Below are 16,841 nucleotides of genomic sequence, written 5' to 3' on the forward strand. Positions count from 1 at the left end.
TATAGTGCAGATATTGTATGATGCATTCAAGGTTGTACAGACAATTTGAGAGGTATAAATACATATGGGGCAGATTCTGGTACATGTATTAAAATACATTTATAGTTGCCCATGTAATACATACTGTTTGCGATTTAGTATCTACCTATAGAGCAACATGAACACACTTTCATGAAGTTATAGCGGAAAAGTATTGCCTGTTAACATTTGAATGCTTCCTACAATCATTAAAAAGTCAATCAGGTTTTGGCATTTCATTTTTATTAAGTTATTTGGAAAGAAAACAAAGGAAACACACAGTGTTTTTCCCCTCTGACTCTGACAGAAATAACCTATTTAAAACAAATACGCGAGGATGGATTATGACAAAGATACAGTATGTACATATTAGTAAACAAAAGATGCCGTAAAACCTAAAGCATATACTGATGAGTACATTAACATTAACATGTTATTCTTTCATTGCACCTTATACCAAGCAGATGCATACAAAAATATTCTAATAATACATAAAGTCATTGGGCATTAACTGATTCCACGCTCTTGGAATAAATCGATAAGTCAATGCAGCATACAAGATGTTTTATCACATGTTATTGCAATCAACAAAGCACTCAATACGTTACAATTCTTTCCCGGTGCGTCTATTTTGCATTCAGATATTTTGCCACAGATTGGTACGCGATGAGGATCTCTGCGTCATTGGGGCAGGTGAAGCGAAACTCGTCTTTTTTGGAGGCGTTGTCCAGGTAACGTGTGAGACCCTTCAGCTCTGCAGGGATGTCAAAGTCGCGATACTTCTTACACACCACCTGGGGGCGATAGAGACGACAAAGTGGTAGTAGGAGTAGTAATCAGAGCTTGGCCACGCCCTCATCAAAATGAGCCAGGGAGCCAAAAGACACAAGTTTACCAAGTGAATTGTATTTGGTTTCTTCATCCTGATCAAAAACACTTTCAATATTGAAAGTTGTACCCCGCCTCTCCCCTGAAGACAGCTGGGATAGGCTCCAGCACCCCCGTGACACTCGTGAGGATAAGCGGTAGAAAATGAATGAATTAATAAAGTTAAAATATTAAGTGAAGAAACTTCTATGGGGAAAAGTTGTAATTTTACAAGAATAATGTTGAAATATTATGAGGAAATAAAACATCAAACACATTTTAAAAGTTGTTACATGATGAGGAACACACAAAACAATGAATAAATTCCTCATTTTTGGAAAATGTATAGTTATATAAAATCATAATGTTACAAGAATGAAAAAAATGTAAAAAAATATTTTTAAAAAATATTACAGTATGTCAGTAAAGTCCTAATTAAAAAAATAAAATTTACAAAAAGAAAGTTCAACTAAAAAGGAAAAAGCAACAGCAGAAATGAAAAAAAAACATCAGTAATTTCACAAGAATAAAGTCAAAATGTTAACAAAAAAAACTTCTAATCTAATGAGGAAAAAGTTGTAATTTTACGAGAATAATGTTGAAATACTATGGGGAAATATAACATCAAACACATTATTTTTTAAAAAGTTGTTACATGATGAGAAACACACAAAGCAATAAATAAATTCTTCATTTTTGGAAAATGTAGAGTTATATAAAGTTATAATGTTACAAGAATGAAGTCAAAATATTACAGTATGTCAGTAAAGTCCTAATTAAAAAAAATTAATTTACAAAAAGAAAGTTCAACTAAAAAGGAAAAAGCAACAGCAGAAATGGGAAAACAACATCAGTAATTTCACAAGAATAAAGTCAAAATATTAACCAAAAAAACTTCTAATCTAATGACGAAAAGTTGTAATTTACGAGAATAATGTTGAAATATTATGAGGAACTAGAATATCAAACACATTATTATTTTAAAAGTTGTTACACGATGAGAAACACACAAAATAATGAATAAAAATTCTTATTTTTTGGAAAATGTATAGTTATATAAAGTTATAATGTTAAAAGAATGAAGTCAAAATATTAATAATAACTAAAATAAATAAATAATAAGACATTTTTTTACAAGAACAACAATAATCATGCCATTTTGGTAGCATAAAGCTGAAATATTACAGAAAAAAATACATTATTACAACTTTTTTCTCATAAATGTATTACTTTTTTCTCATAAATTTACAACTTTATTCTTTAGATTTTCTTTTTCAATATGGTCCTAAAAGTCCAATGTAATTATGATATACATTAATTATCCATCCATCCATCCATCCATTAATTTTCTGTAAATTTTCTATCCTTCTGTACGTTTAAAACCTACACCCAAATATGGCTTCCTGCAAGTCTCACCTTAACAATGTTGAGTTTGGGAAGCAGGTTGCAGTCAGCCAAAGTCAGCGTGTCCCCGTCCAGGTAGGGACGACAAGACTCTGTGGCATGCGGGTTCTGGTCCAGCTCATGAGTGAGCGGTGTCTCCAAGTACATGTTGAGCTTCACCAGCGTTGATAAGAATTTCTTCTGCAGCACTGGAAAAAAACATATTATCATTGTTATCCTTTCTTGTTCTTACTAGCTTCTCTGATACTACAAGTCATATAGACAAACAACCATTCCCACTCACATTCATACCTATGGACAATTTGGAGTGGCCAATGAAGCTAACATGCATGTTTTTGGAATGATCTGAGACTTTCACAATAAGGTTGTAAATTTACAGCAATAAAGCCGTAAATTCAAGAGAAAAAACTTGTAATATTACAAGAGTAAAGTCGTAAATTTAGGAGAATAAAAGTCATAATATTACCAAGGCCAAAGGTAATACAAGTCCCCTCTTTTTATAGATGTCTCAGGTAGTGCCTGTTACGATGAAGTATTAAAATAATCTGAGATTTTTTTTTAAAGAAACATAAATTCATACAAAAATGTGTACATGCTGGTTCAGTAAGTGGTTGCTGTGATTGTTTATTGAAAAACCTGAGTGTGAGGTTTTGGTGACGTGTGTACACTGTGCGCCTGTCAGCCACGGCGCAGGGCGCGCTCCACCTGCGCTGCGAATAGACCAGATTGGAGTTGGCGAGCTTTCAGTGCACTGTTTTGTCACAAAATTTTCACTGTGCCAAGCTGAAAATGTGGACACCTCTCCCTGGTGCGCCGTCACGGCCATCTTGGCGCTGATTACCAAATTACCAAAATTACTGTAACATTACAAGAGTAAAGTCGTAAAATTACGAGAACAAAAGTCGTATTTTTATGTTCCAGGCATTGCCTGAGACGGCTAAGAAAAAGGAGGCCTTACGTGGAGGGAAACTGTAAACTTTATTTTCATAATAATATAATATCCAATATAATATAATATAATATAATATAATATAATATAATATAATATAATATAATATAATATAATATAATATAATATAATATAATATAATATAATATAATATAATATAATATAATATAATATAATATAATATAATATAATATAATATAATATAATATAATATAATATAATATAATATAATATAATATAATATAATATAATATAATATAATATAATATAATATAATATAATATAATATAATATAATATAATATAATATAATATAATATAATATAATATAATATAATATAATATAATATATGCCGTTGTAACAGGCATTGAATGGGACAGCTATGAAAACACATTCAAAGGTAATAATAGCTATTATTAACTTTTTTCTCTGAAATTTTACGACTTTTACACTCGTCAATTTATGCCTTTTTTTCTCTGAAATGTACGACTTTTATTCTCAAATTCTACGATTTGGCCCTAATATTCGACAGATAGAGTATGGTCCTTGCCATCACCAATTAGTCACCGTGCAACCCTGTGAAAGTTTTTCCGACAGTCATTGAATGCATCATAGCTATAGCTATCCTGAGATCCAACATTCATGCTTCTGTAGTTATCATAGATGGCGTAACTATGCCTTTTTTTCTCTGAAATGTATGACTTTTATTCTCAAATTCTACGATTTGGCCCTAACATTCGACAGATAGATTATGCCAAACAAACAATTCACTGGCTCCGCCCACAAGTTTCACTGACGCACGGGGGAAACTTGTTGCTGAAAATTGTGATGAATACCCAAGTCACTTAAGTGACTGACTCATAAGACCTGGAGTCACTAGAAGGATAAAGTTTATATAATAATATTTTATATTGTATATTGTATGTTCTATGTTGTTTATCTTACTGTCATTCAATCCAGTGTTGGGATTCTTTATGTATGCTGAGAATTTCCGGAAGATGTCTTCTCCAATGGAGGTGGACTCCTTGTATCGACAGCCCAGTTTTGCGTACCTGTCAAGGGAAGGGCTCATTAAATGCAACATGGTTTCCATGAAGGTTCTGTGCTGTGCTTCTCTCACTGTGGCGGCGCTAATTTCTCCTCCAGGAACTCCTCAATCTTATTGGTGTCTGTTTTGAGCTCGCCGTTGTACAGCAGGAAGGGAGGCTGAGAACCCGGAGCCAAGGTCTTCAGCACGTGCGGTGCTCTGGCGCACAACAAATGTAAACAAATGTCAAAACGTACTATATGTATTTAGTTATCTGAAACTGAAACCAGGAAATGGCAAGAAAATGGAGAAGCAAATTCAAGGGTCAAATTCCATGTTTCCATTTTTACATGTTGGCAGGTCTGCACATTGACAGTACTCCCTCCCTCTTATGCACCCGCGACAGTACCCCCCACCCCACTATTTGAGAAGCACTGCATTACATCAAGTTACATTACATCTAAGTTGTTGTGAAGTAAAGTCATAGGGGTCTGTCATCACCATGGCAACCCTGCCGGGCTTCTTAAATGGCCAGTACAACTCCTGTGTGATGTTAGCACTTGCATCGATGCTAATGTTACTATTAATAGTGCTAAGACGACAACACTTGATTTGTGTTCCATTTCAGCTAGAGCGTGGTAATTAAAAGTGTGGGGGCATATTTTGTTTTTGGAAATAAATAAGACCAGATATTTTTTTCTGTGTAATTTTGGGAACAGGGCGGCACGGCGGTAGAGTGGTTAGCGCGCAGACCTCACAGCTAGGAGACCAGGGTTCAATTCCACGCTCTGCCATCTCTGTGTGGAGTTTGCATGTTCTCCCCGTGCATGCGTGGCTTTTCTCCGGGTACTCCGGTTTCCTCCCACATTCCAAAAACATGCTAGGTTAATTGGCCACTCCAAATTGTCCATAGGTATGAATGTGAGTGTGAATGGTTGTTTGTCTATATGTGCCCTGTGATTGGCTGGCCACCAGTCCAGGGTGTACCCCGCCTCTCGCCCGAAGACAGCTGGGATAGGCTCCAGCATCCCTCATGAGGAAAAGTGGTAGAAAATGAATGAATGAATGAATATTGGTAACATACATATCATATTATTTATTCATTATTATTTATTCATTGACGATGAAAATGTCACAAAATGTCGAATTTTTCATTATTATTTTTTACCTATTTTGACATTCCTTATCATTAATTATTCATACTCTGTATGTGCATATCCATTATGTAATAATATATTAAATATATCTTTTAAAAAAATGTATAAATATTGTATTTTTTAGATTTGTAGATGTACATTTTTTTAACCTCAAAAGCAACGTGCAGGCCCCCAGTTCTGATTGGTTGACTGATAAGAAATCTCTGGTAAGTAGATATATTTTACTTTGAAGGTTTAATATTTTTGGCATGCTAAGGTAAACTTAGGTTGTGAACTGTTTACATCACATGTGGCCCGCGGGACTCTAGTTTGAGGCCCCCACCTTGATATGAAAGTTTAATGTCTGATATGGATGCTATATGGCAGGGGTCGGGAACCTTTTTGGCTAAGAGAGCCATGAAGGCCAGATATTTTAAAATGTGTATCTGTGAGAGCCATATACATTTTGAATGCAATAAAATGTGTGCATTTTTATGTAAGACCAACAGTTTTAGATGTAATGGGCTCTAATTATGTAGACCAGGCACACTACCCCACCCACACCAATGGGGTGTGGCCAGCATACATTCGTGAGCAGCGCAGTGTCCAATAATAAATCAAATACTTGCTGCCATTAATGCAACTTCTGCTGCTGCATGGTTTTGAACCGTACTCAGTATATTTCATTCTTTTGGCCATCTTCACCAGAAGGCTTGGTTCTGCAGCTTTAGCTAGGTGACTATTTGACTAAAGGAGGAAAGTTTACATTTACATGTTGACATCTCAATGACCAAGGTAGACTACAGCATTACCCAGTAATAATAAGTTTTGGTGTTTGACCTGGAAAATATCATCAGGAAAGATGGATATGATTGGCCGTATTGCAGTAGAATATAGATGGACGAATTAAAATGCATAAGAAAGTTTTGATTTTTAATATTATTTAACAGTCATTTCTGTGATGTTTACTTTAAAATGTTAGCAAAAATACATTTTTATTGTGGTAAGAAATGCTCGAGAGCCAGATACAGTCATCAAAAGAGCCCTACCTGGCTCCCGAGCCATAGGTTCCCTACCTCTGCTATATGGTATCATGTACCCAGAAATGACAGCTTAAAGCTGTGTGCACACACGATACAATTGATGCGATTTTGCAAGTTACGACGCTGCTCCCAGATGTAACAATGCTAACTTGCTAATTAGGTAAAATGGTTAAGTTTCTTTAATGTTAATTTTAATACTGTTGTTCTGGAGGGAGTACAGACAAAATTATTAGAAAGGTCAGAGAAGAAATGGTCACACTAAAAAGATGCTTTGAAGATAATAGATTGTCCTTGAACTTAAGTAAAACTAAAATCATGCTGTTTGCTAACAGCAGAAGAGACACGCACCAGCAAATACAAATAGACGGTGTAGACATTGAAAGGGTGAACGAAAATACATTTCTGGGGATCACAATAGATGAAAATATGAGCTGGAAACCTCATATTACAAATATACAACATAAGGTGGCCAGAAATATTTCAATATTGAAAAAAGCAAAATTAGTTCTCAATCAGAAATCACTCCACACTCTTTATTGCTCTCTGGTTCTACCATATCTTACTTATTGTGTGGAAATATGGGCTAATAACTATAAAAGCAATCTTCACTTGCTAAATGTACTGCAAAAAAGGTCAGTAAGGATAATTCATAATGCTGCCTACAGAGAACATACTAACTCCTTATTTCTAAAATCACAAATACTTCAACTTGCTGATATAGTTCATCTTCAAACAGCTAAAATAATGCATAAGGCAAAAAATAACCAATTAGCTAAAAATGTCATCCAATACTTCTCTACAAGAGAGGAGAAATTGATCTCAGGGAAGAACTACATTTGAAACACTTCTATGCTAGGACTACGTTAAAAAGCCATAGCATTTCAGTATGTGGAATCAAACTATGGAATGGATTGAGTAAGGACCTCAAACAATGCACAACGATGAGCCAATTCAAGAAACAATACAAGCAGTTGATGTTTGCTAAATACAAGGATGAAGAGTCTTGAACCAGTCATGATGTGCTATATATATCACTATATTGACACTTACTATGGTACACATTATGGCATTGGATGCTCATATCACCTCGTACTTCGGTACAGGGTACATTATTATAAAAAAAATGAAAAATTAAATAAAAAAATAAAAGAAACCTTAAACTGTATTACGGAAAGCAGGAAGTGAACAAATGTAACAGTTACTGATTGTAAAAGTACCAGATGGAGGGGTAGGATTTAATAAGCTTTGCTTCTTCCTACTCCTTTTGGAATGTGGAACTGGATCATAACTGATTATGTGATGCACTCAATTGTAATCTGATGCATGTTCAAATGAAATTAAACCATTACCATTACCAATACTGTTAATTTGAATCAGAAAAAAAATTATTTCTCTACCCACCAACTATATGTGGTTTCTTACATTTTTCTTATTTGCTGTTTTATTATTATTGTATTTATTTATTACTGATTGATTTATTTTCTTTATTTTGATATGCTAATTTATTTTTTCATCTTATTTTGTGTAGTAAATAAAAATTAACAACAGTGGAATGTTCTATTAGAGCTTTTCTTGTGGACAAACCGGAACCAAAGCATTCAAAAAGTGTTTGTTTTTTTTTAAACAGTTTTTTTTTTTGTTTTTTTCTGTTTTTAATAAATGCGTTTTTGTTTTTTTATTAAACCTGATGCGGCCCAGCCTCACCCGGACCCAAGCGCCAGTGGGCACAGGTAAATTGAGTTTGAGGAAAAAATAAAAAATAAAATAAAGATGAAAAACCTGTTTGACAAGAAAAAAAAAGAGTTTGAGACCCCTGGTTTAGATGATGTAGCAGTGTAGATGTTTGGAATTATTTGAACCTTTCATTATTGAACCGTTCAATTTATGCTCGTCACATTTGGCTGAGTGAAAACTGGAGGCTGTTAATGTGCTGGAGTTCCCACCTGTGTAGTGCATCGTTGGTTGGTTTGAAACCCCGGTGTGGTTTGTATTAACTATCATTTTTATACTGGTTTGTGATACTGGCTCTCAGAGTCTGTTGAAAAAAATCTTGCCGGCCTACGAAAAGGCTGCAAACTGCAAACAAGTACTGTGTTGTGAAATATATGTAGGTTTCGTCTGTAAGTTATGAGTCAAAAATAGATCAATGCATTTTAAAAACAGGGCTTACCGCTTCATGTCCACGGTGGTGATCTTAAAGATGGCTCCCTTTAACCAGAGAATCATGAAGAGTCTCTGACAGAAAGGACAATTGCCCACACTCTCGGCATCACTGCTGGCCTGAGAGGCAAAAACAAGACAATGTTGGCATGTGACAAGTCATAATATATGATGCCATACAAATGGATGCTTAGAAATCACAATAATACACAACTTTTAATCTTGTAATATGACTGAATGTATTTAAATTCTATAGTAAGGACATTTGGATATACTTCAGAGTAGTCAGTGTACAGCTTATACAGCAGTATAGATTTATTTTGCACTGAAAATGACAAACGACTCAATTTTTGTCTGAATCGCTGGCAACGCAACTGAGCGGCAAGGTCATTGTAGCGGTAGTGCGACGGTCTGGGGCTGCACCAGTGGTTGTGTTGCCAGCTGTTTTCACACAGGTCTCAGGTATCTAGGTCTCATGGGTGCAGTCTACACATCGTGTAAAGCTGCTAGCTTGCCATCATATACTTTTTCCATACTAGGATATCATCATCATCATCGCACATTATGGTCAAATTATAGTCAAACACTAATAAGAAATATATATATAGAAATATATCATAAAATGTGCATCCTTTCAAATGCAATATACTTTTTGTTTAGTATTTTTTGCCATCGTGTGGTGGAAAGTATGAAGTGCCTCAGTAACAGCACGACATCATACACATCATAGGCTACGTTCACACCGCGGGGTATGATGCCAATCCAGTTTTGTTGTGTATGTGTTGTGCATGCACAAAAAAGCACAAAGCACAATGCAGTGCAGTGTTTGACTCCTTCCTGATTTCCTTTTTTTTGTTTTTTTTTTTGGGTGAGCAGTCTCAGTAGTGAAGTCCTGAACGGGACACCAAGGTGTTCCCAGTCTAGCTGTGAGAAATAATCCCTCCAGCGTGTCTGGTGTCCTAGGTCTGCTCTGGGGCCTTCTCCCGGCTAGGCATGCCCAGAACACCTCACAAGGGAGGCGTCCGGGAGGCATCCAAACTCATTTCAGCCGCTGGTATCCTCAATCTTGTTTTTATATAACATATTTTGCTGGACGCTAATTTTTCTACAAATTATTGCAGATTATCAATATTATATTATATATCGTACAAAAGGCAATAAACTTTAGAAACTAAACTAAACTATCTTATCTGTTCACGCATCTAAATTACTTTTACAGAGGACGTGGGCGTGGTTTAACCCTAAATAGGCAGGTATATTATTTTAAGTCTGAAATGGACATGAATTGATCTGAAGTTGCTGTGTATATTGTTTATTATTCGGCTACATGTGTACTGTGTATGTGTGTAAGTGATCCTTGAGACTTTATTTTGAAAATTATTTGTAATTACCAACAATACGTGAAGTTGTTGACTGTATTTTTCTCAAAAGCACCACGTTAAGTACCACAAGCAGGCAGACGAAATAAATATATATATATATATATATATATATATATCATGAAATGTATATATCATCAGTGACTGATGCACAATCGTGCCGAATTTGTGTAAAGCACCGTGTACGTTATAAAACAAGTTTAGGATTGCAAGGGTCATACTGCAATGTACTGAGAGGGGGGTAATATTTTCGCATGCTTAAGTTAGCCATACATGCAGAATGCTTGATGCCGCAGTTGTGCTACTGTGTAAGTGTAGCTAATGCTGTGGCCAGTCAATGCAAGCGTGATGGGATGAACAACAAAGTCAGTGAACTAAAATGTTGAAAAATGCCAAAATATTTGGATTAGAACCGGCCGCAGACCCGAGGCTCATATTCTGGCAAACTCTCTCCACAGACTCTGACCAAATGAGCCCAAATTGGAACCCTGGATACGGGACAAATCGCGGGTGATAATTTGCCAATTATTAACTTTGTCAAATGTCACGCCAAACCTTCCAGAGTGGCTTCTGGCGTCTGCATCTGACCAAATTGTGATGACATCTTGCAGAGCCTGCTCCGCCCCGAGACTACCTTCACGTCCAACATCTCAGGAATTTCAAGTTGAGGGATGATGTCACGCCCACATTTAAATACAATAAAATAAAATCAACCTAAACAACCTCTCAAAATGGTGATTTATTCGTTTGGTCTTGCTCGCCGCCACGTGCCTGGACATGATGTCTTTAATGGTTCACTTTAGCAACTAAAGAAAAACCCTTTCAAAAATAATCATATGTTCCTGCTTTTAATGTTTAAAAATTAGTTTTTTGTAATAAATAAATAAAGGCATTTTTAAGGTTGTGAATGCTAAAAAAAATTTTTAAAAATAAGAAAAAAAAAATAAATATAAGTGAAGATATTTTGTTTCTCTTTTTTTTTAAATAACAATAATACATTTATATTTTGGTGTTTAGCTAACAAAGTATATATTCTGTTTTTTCTTGAGAGTACATGTAAACAATGCAGGCCCCACCTTGACAAACAGTTCAATCTCCGGGGTATCAGCCACCCTTTTTTGGTCCATCTGTCCCCTCTGCATGCACAAATTTTTTGTTATGTTGCTGCAAAGACACATTTCATTATTTGGTGACAAAAGTGATCTCACTTTGCAAGAAGGTACACAAAAGTTACTGAGGAATTAAGGCACATCAATTTAGAGTAGTTACTTAAGAACTAATGAGGTAGTGCTTAGGGTTGGCTAGGTTTATTCCTCATTAAATATTGGGATTTTGTGTACCTTATTGCAAAGGATTACCCAAAAATCGGTGTTATTGTTTTTTTAATGACTATCAAAAGTTTGTACTCACAGTGAAAGTCACTCTCAGCACGGGTTACTTAATTTGTCCTCCACCCGACTGAAAAGATTTAAATGTAATTTTCCATCCGTCCTCCCCCGTCCACAGTCATCTGTCAGTTTGCAGGTATTTGCTTGATGTCACACCACACCTGGCAAGCCACACCCCCTCCCAGATTTACCAGTCTGACCAGTCAGTCTGCATCTCTCCTCTCGGGCCTTTCAGCATTTATTTTCTGAAAAAAAATAAATAAATCAGCACCGGTGTCATAACTTTGCTTACAATACTAAAGAAAAAGTAACCGGTTCACTAACAGCTGGACATAAAAACAAACACGCATAGCTTCATGATTATAATGCATTTGTAGAAACCAAATGGAAGACTCCAGTCCCACTGCTGGCTAACAAAGGAACGGAAAAAACTAATACGATTCTGCTCTTGCTTTTCTAAGAGGAATTTACCAAATATTTCTACATCTCAAAATCAAAACAGTACAACCATGGTTGTCTTACATCATCCTGCACCAACCAGGACATAGTCTATGATCCTGGTCAAGGTCATTCTTTATGAACTAGGAGGTACTCTCCATGAACCAGGAAGTAGCCTAGGTCATTATTTCCCTTGCAAGAAAATAGGTCAAAATGAGGCTTTTGGTCATTGTTCTCCATGAACCAGGAAGTAGCCTCTCTCTTTTTCCATCGACCAGGACATAGCCGAGGTTATGAATCTCCATCAACCAGGACGTAGCCTCAGTCACAATCCCCCATGAACCAAGAAAGTAGCCTCGGTTATCATCCTCCATGAACCAGGAAGTAGCCTAGGTTATCATCATCCATGAACCAGGAAGTAGCCTAGGTTATCATCCTCCATGAACCAGGAAGTAGCCTAGGTCATTATTCCCCTCACACCAAAAAAATAGGTCAAAATGATGGGGAAATTATGTAATTGTGTTCCATTAAGCATGCGGTTGTTTTGGTCATTGTTTTCCATGAACCAGGAAGTAGCCTCTGTCTTTTTCCATCAACCAGGAAATAGCCTAGGTCATGAATCTCCATGAACCAGGACATAGCCTCAGTCACAATCCCCCATGAACCAAGGAAGTAGCCTCGGTTATCATCCTCCATGAACCAGCAAGTACCCTAGGTTATCATCCTCCACGAACCAGGAAGTAGCCTAGGTTATGATCCTCCATGAACCAGGAAGTAGCCTAGGTTATGGTCCTCCCTGAACCAGGAAGTAGCCTAGGTTATCATCCTCCATGAACCAGGAAGTAGCCTAGGTTATCGTCCTCCATGAACCAGGAAGTAGCCTAGGTTATCGTCCTCCATGAACCAGGAAGTAGCCTAGGTTATCATCCTCCATGAACCAGGAAGTAGCCTAGGTTGTCATCCGTTATGAACCAGGAAGTAGCCGAGGTTATCATCCTCCATGAACCAGGAAGTAGCCTAGGTTATCATCCTCCATGAACCAGGAAGTAGCCTAGGTTATCCTCCTCTATCAACCAGCAAGTTGTTTAAGTCCTTCACCTCTATTAACCAGGAATTAGCCTAGGTCATCATCCTCCATGAACCAGGAAGTAGCCTAGGTTATCATCCTCTGTGAACCAGGAAGTAGCCTAGGTTATCATCCTCTATTAACCAGGAAGTAGCCTTGGTTATCATCCTCCATGAACCAGGAAGTAGCCTAGGTTATCATCCTCCATGAACCAGGAAGTAGCCTAGGTTATCATCCTCCATGAACCAAGAAGTAGCCTAGGTTATCATCCTCTATTAACCAGGAAGTAGCCTTGGTTATCATCCTCCATGAACCAGGAAGTAGCCTAGGTTATCATCCTCCATGAACCAGGAAGTAGCCTAGGTTATCATCCTCCATGAACCAGGAAGTAGCCTAGGTCATGATCCTCCATGAACCAGGAAGTAGCCTAGGTTATCCTCCTTTACCAACTAGCAAGTTGTTTAAGTCCTTCACCTCTATTAACTAGGAATTAGCCTAGGTCATCATCCTCCATGAACCAGGAAGTAGCCTAGGTCATCATCCTCCATGAACCAGGAAGTAGCCTAGGTTATCATCCTCCATGAACCAGGAAGTAGCCTAGGTTATCCTCCTTTATCAACCAGCAAGTTGTTTAAGTCCTTCTATTAACCAGGAATTAGCCTAGGTCATTGTTCCTCCATGAAGTGGAGCAAAAGTGGAACTATTATTACTTATTATTACTTAGTTCTCAGCAACCTTGGAGGACTTTTGACTTGAGGAGAATGCTAAACATTGTCTTCTTTCCCAGTCTCACGAATGAGAGAGCCTTTGATGCAAGAGTACCAAGCTGGGAAGACTGTGTAACGCACTTCTGCAAGACGAGCCCCTCCCTGCCTGGAGGAGATCACAGGTAATTTCCTGGTAATTAGGCTAATCCTGGTTTTAATTGAACTGTGTTGTGCTTGCTCTGCTTTTTCGCTTCTTTTAGTGTGGAAAGTGTGGACGCAATGGTCTGAATCCTGACTGAGACTCAATGAGACATGGGTCTTGGTTCGTTGCAAGTGCAGTGTGTTGTGTGACTGCTACATGGACCAAAGACATGAACAGGATAACTCGAAAAATACATGAAAATACTTCAGATTATTCAGTGAGTGTGTTGAGTAAAATGTGATTATTATGTCATTTCCAGCTAGACAACAAATTTTCCCACATAATGGTCCCATTAAATGCATCTATTAACGTCCAATGAGGAACAAACAACAAGGGTGTGGATCACATTTCTGTGGAAAGTAGCAGTGATTAACACCATGATGTGTCGACATGCTCCCTAGGATCATTTCATTCACCTTTGTAAATTACGAGGTCATGAACAAAAAACGAATTACTGTGTGCAAAACCTGCACCAGGAGAATAAGAGACGCGGAAATGAACGTATCTGAAGTAGTTAAACTTTTTCTCTTCTGAAAGAAAGAAATGAAATTTAGAACGTAGGTCATCATCCTCCATGAACCAAGTTTTCTAGATCATTAATCACAATCCAGGAAGTAGCCAAGGTCATCATTCTCAATAAACCCAAAAGTGACCTCGGTCATTGTTCTGCATGAACCAAAAATTAGCCTAGATCATTATTTTTCATGAACCACCCTGCCGAAAAAAACAGGAAGTAGTCCCGGTCATCATCCTTCAAGAACCAGGAAGTAGTGCCAGTCATCATCTTTCAAGAACCAGGAAGTAGTCCCGGTCATCATCCTTCAAGAACCAGGAAGTAGCACCGGTCATCATCCTTCAAGAAGCAGGAAGTAACCCTGGTCATCATCCTTCATGAACCAGGAAGTAGCCCCGGTCATCATCCTTCATTAACCAGGAAGTAGTCTTGGTCATCCTTCATGAACCAGGAAGTAGCCCTGGTCATCATCCTTCATGAATCAGGAAGTAGCCCTGGTCATCATCCTTCATTAACCAGGAAGTAGCCCCGGTCATCATCCTTCATGAACCAGGAAGTAGCCCCGGTCATCATCCTTCATTAACCAGGAAGTAGCCCCGGTCATCATCCTTCATTAACCAGGAAGTAACCCCGGTCATCATCCTTCATTAACCAGGAAGTAGTCTCGGTCATCATCCTTCATGAACCAGGAAGTAGTCTTGGTCATCATCCTTCATGAACCAGGAAGTAGTCTCGGTCATCATCCTTCATTAACCAGGAAGTAGTCTTGGTCATCATCCTTCATTAACAAGGAAGTAGTCCTGGTCATCATCCTTCATGAACCAGGAAGTAGTCTTAGTCATCATCCTTCATTAACCAGGAAGTAGCCATGGTCATCATCCTTCATTAACCAGGAAGTAGTCTTGGTCATCATCCTTCATGAACCAGGAAGTCGCCCCAGTCATCATCCTTCATGAACCAGGAAGTAGCCCAGGTCATCATCCTTCAAGAACCAGGAAGTAGCCCCGGTCATCATCCTTCAAGAACCAGGAAGTAGCCCTGGTCATCATCCTTCATGAACCAGGAAGTAGCCCCGGTCATCATCCTTCATTAACCAGGAAGTAGTCTTGGTCATTAATCTCCACGATCCAGGAAGTAGCCCCAGTCATCATCCTTCATTAACCAGGAAGTAGCCCCGGTCATCATCCTTCATGAACCAGGAAGTAGTCTCGGTCATTATCCTTCATGAACCAGGAAGTAGTCCCGTCATCATCCTTCATTAACCAGGAAGTAGCCCCGGTCATCATCCTTCATTAATTAAGTTACAGTATTTTATATCAACACCAAAACATCCCAATCCATGGAAGACACACACTGGCATTCCTCAATACGTCCATCCCACCTTAAATTTCATACCTATTACATCCGTTCCACCTTAAATTTTGTGTCTATAGTCTGTAATCAAAGTGCGATTTGGAAGCTGGCCAATTGGAAGCCAACTTCAGCATTGGGTGGAACGGGCAGATTATGTGTTACCCAGAATGCTTTGCTGCAGTTAAAACGGTCACTTTTGACTGTCTTGTACATTTTGAAGCTATTTTGTACAGACAAAATAGTGTAATAGGAAAAGTGATGCCGTTTTCAGTCATGTACAGTTCAAATATTTTTACTTTTGGTCTGAATATGTATCTTCACACCCTTATTACGAATGGATATGATGTTTGTGCTATATAAAATGTTGTTTCCACTTCTAAAATCAAAATGCCAGAGGAGTAGTTTATATTGGATGAATGACTTTGATTGATAAGGTACCTGATGCGGGTCAACTCAATGGTATTTTCCAAACAGGTCCGAAATTGCAGTGCGGGCCGAATTTGGCCCTGAGTCTGAGTTTGACACGCGATCACCCACTTATCATGACAGGAGGACAATAAATCAAAACAATTTGGTTAAAGTACTTACTCATAGGAGGTGGGTGGCCATTCTTCTATCTAGTAGGATTACATTTCACTGATGTAAAGATGTAAAAGATAAAGAGGGCAGATACTTAGTATTTAAGTACAGTAGTACTCTGCTGCCACCTGTCTGCCTTGTGTTGCAGTGCATGCGGTCCTGCAGAGGCGGAGCTGGCAGTGCACACCTGCTAGTAATTAGCTCTGTGGCCTTCTTAAGCTGGTTGATTAAATGAAGTAGATTTACCTAACATGTAAGTACAGAATAAAATCAGTGCATCAGTTGATATTCAGGGAGGGGTTGTCTACTGAATGGAACGCTGTAACCGTAAGGAGAAATATTACCGTGTGTCCTCCAGGCGCAACATGGAGAGATGCCTTTTCACTGACTGGTTGCTGCGGCGCGTGTATTTCAATGGGGAAGATGCAGGCCGTACACTTCTGTCCCCTCGTGGCTTAAAACTGCACCAAACATGGTCTCTTTATTGTAGAGTTGCATCATCACCTCCTTGTGCCTGTCATGCAAAAACACTTAAAAGACGTATAAATAAGTCTTTGGTAGCGAGCAGTCGGGTTGAAAAACATAACACATAAATACGTCTTTGGTAGCGA

The 16,841-nt window shown here is 37.9% G+C and overlaps 1 protein-coding gene across 2 annotated transcripts; it reads right to left on the minus strand.

The window, feature by feature from the left end:
* Positions 1–249: 249 nt before the first annotated feature.
* On the minus strand, positions 250–11,565 carry clic3 (chloride intracellular channel 3). Of its 2 annotated transcripts, none has more exons than XM_058057396.1 (7): positions 11,394–11,565; positions 11,060–11,147; positions 8,615–8,724; positions 4,359–4,484; positions 4,184–4,290; positions 2,302–2,477; positions 250–812 (listed from the first exon to the last, which is right to left on the minus strand). In XM_058057396.1, exons 2-7 carry the CDS (start codon positions 11,123–11,125, stop codon positions 645–647), a joined length of 753 nt encoding a protein of 250 aa, XP_057913379.1. In that variant the 5' UTR covers positions 11,126–11,147; positions 11,394–11,565; the 3' UTR covers positions 250–644. The 2 variants fall into 2 exon arrangements, with proteins under 2 accessions (XP_057913379.1, XP_057913380.1); XM_058057397.1 differs by having other exon boundaries at positions 11,060–11,119; positions 11,394–11,561.
* Between the last annotated feature and the right edge of the window lie 5,276 nt (positions 11,566–16,841).

This window comes from Doryrhamphus excisus, chromosome 19 (genome assembly GCF_030265055.1).
Source record: "Doryrhamphus excisus isolate RoL2022-K1 chromosome 19, RoL_Dexc_1.0, whole genome shotgun sequence".
Taxonomy (NCBI): domain Eukaryota; kingdom Metazoa; phylum Chordata; class Actinopteri; order Syngnathiformes; family Syngnathidae; genus Doryrhamphus; species Doryrhamphus excisus.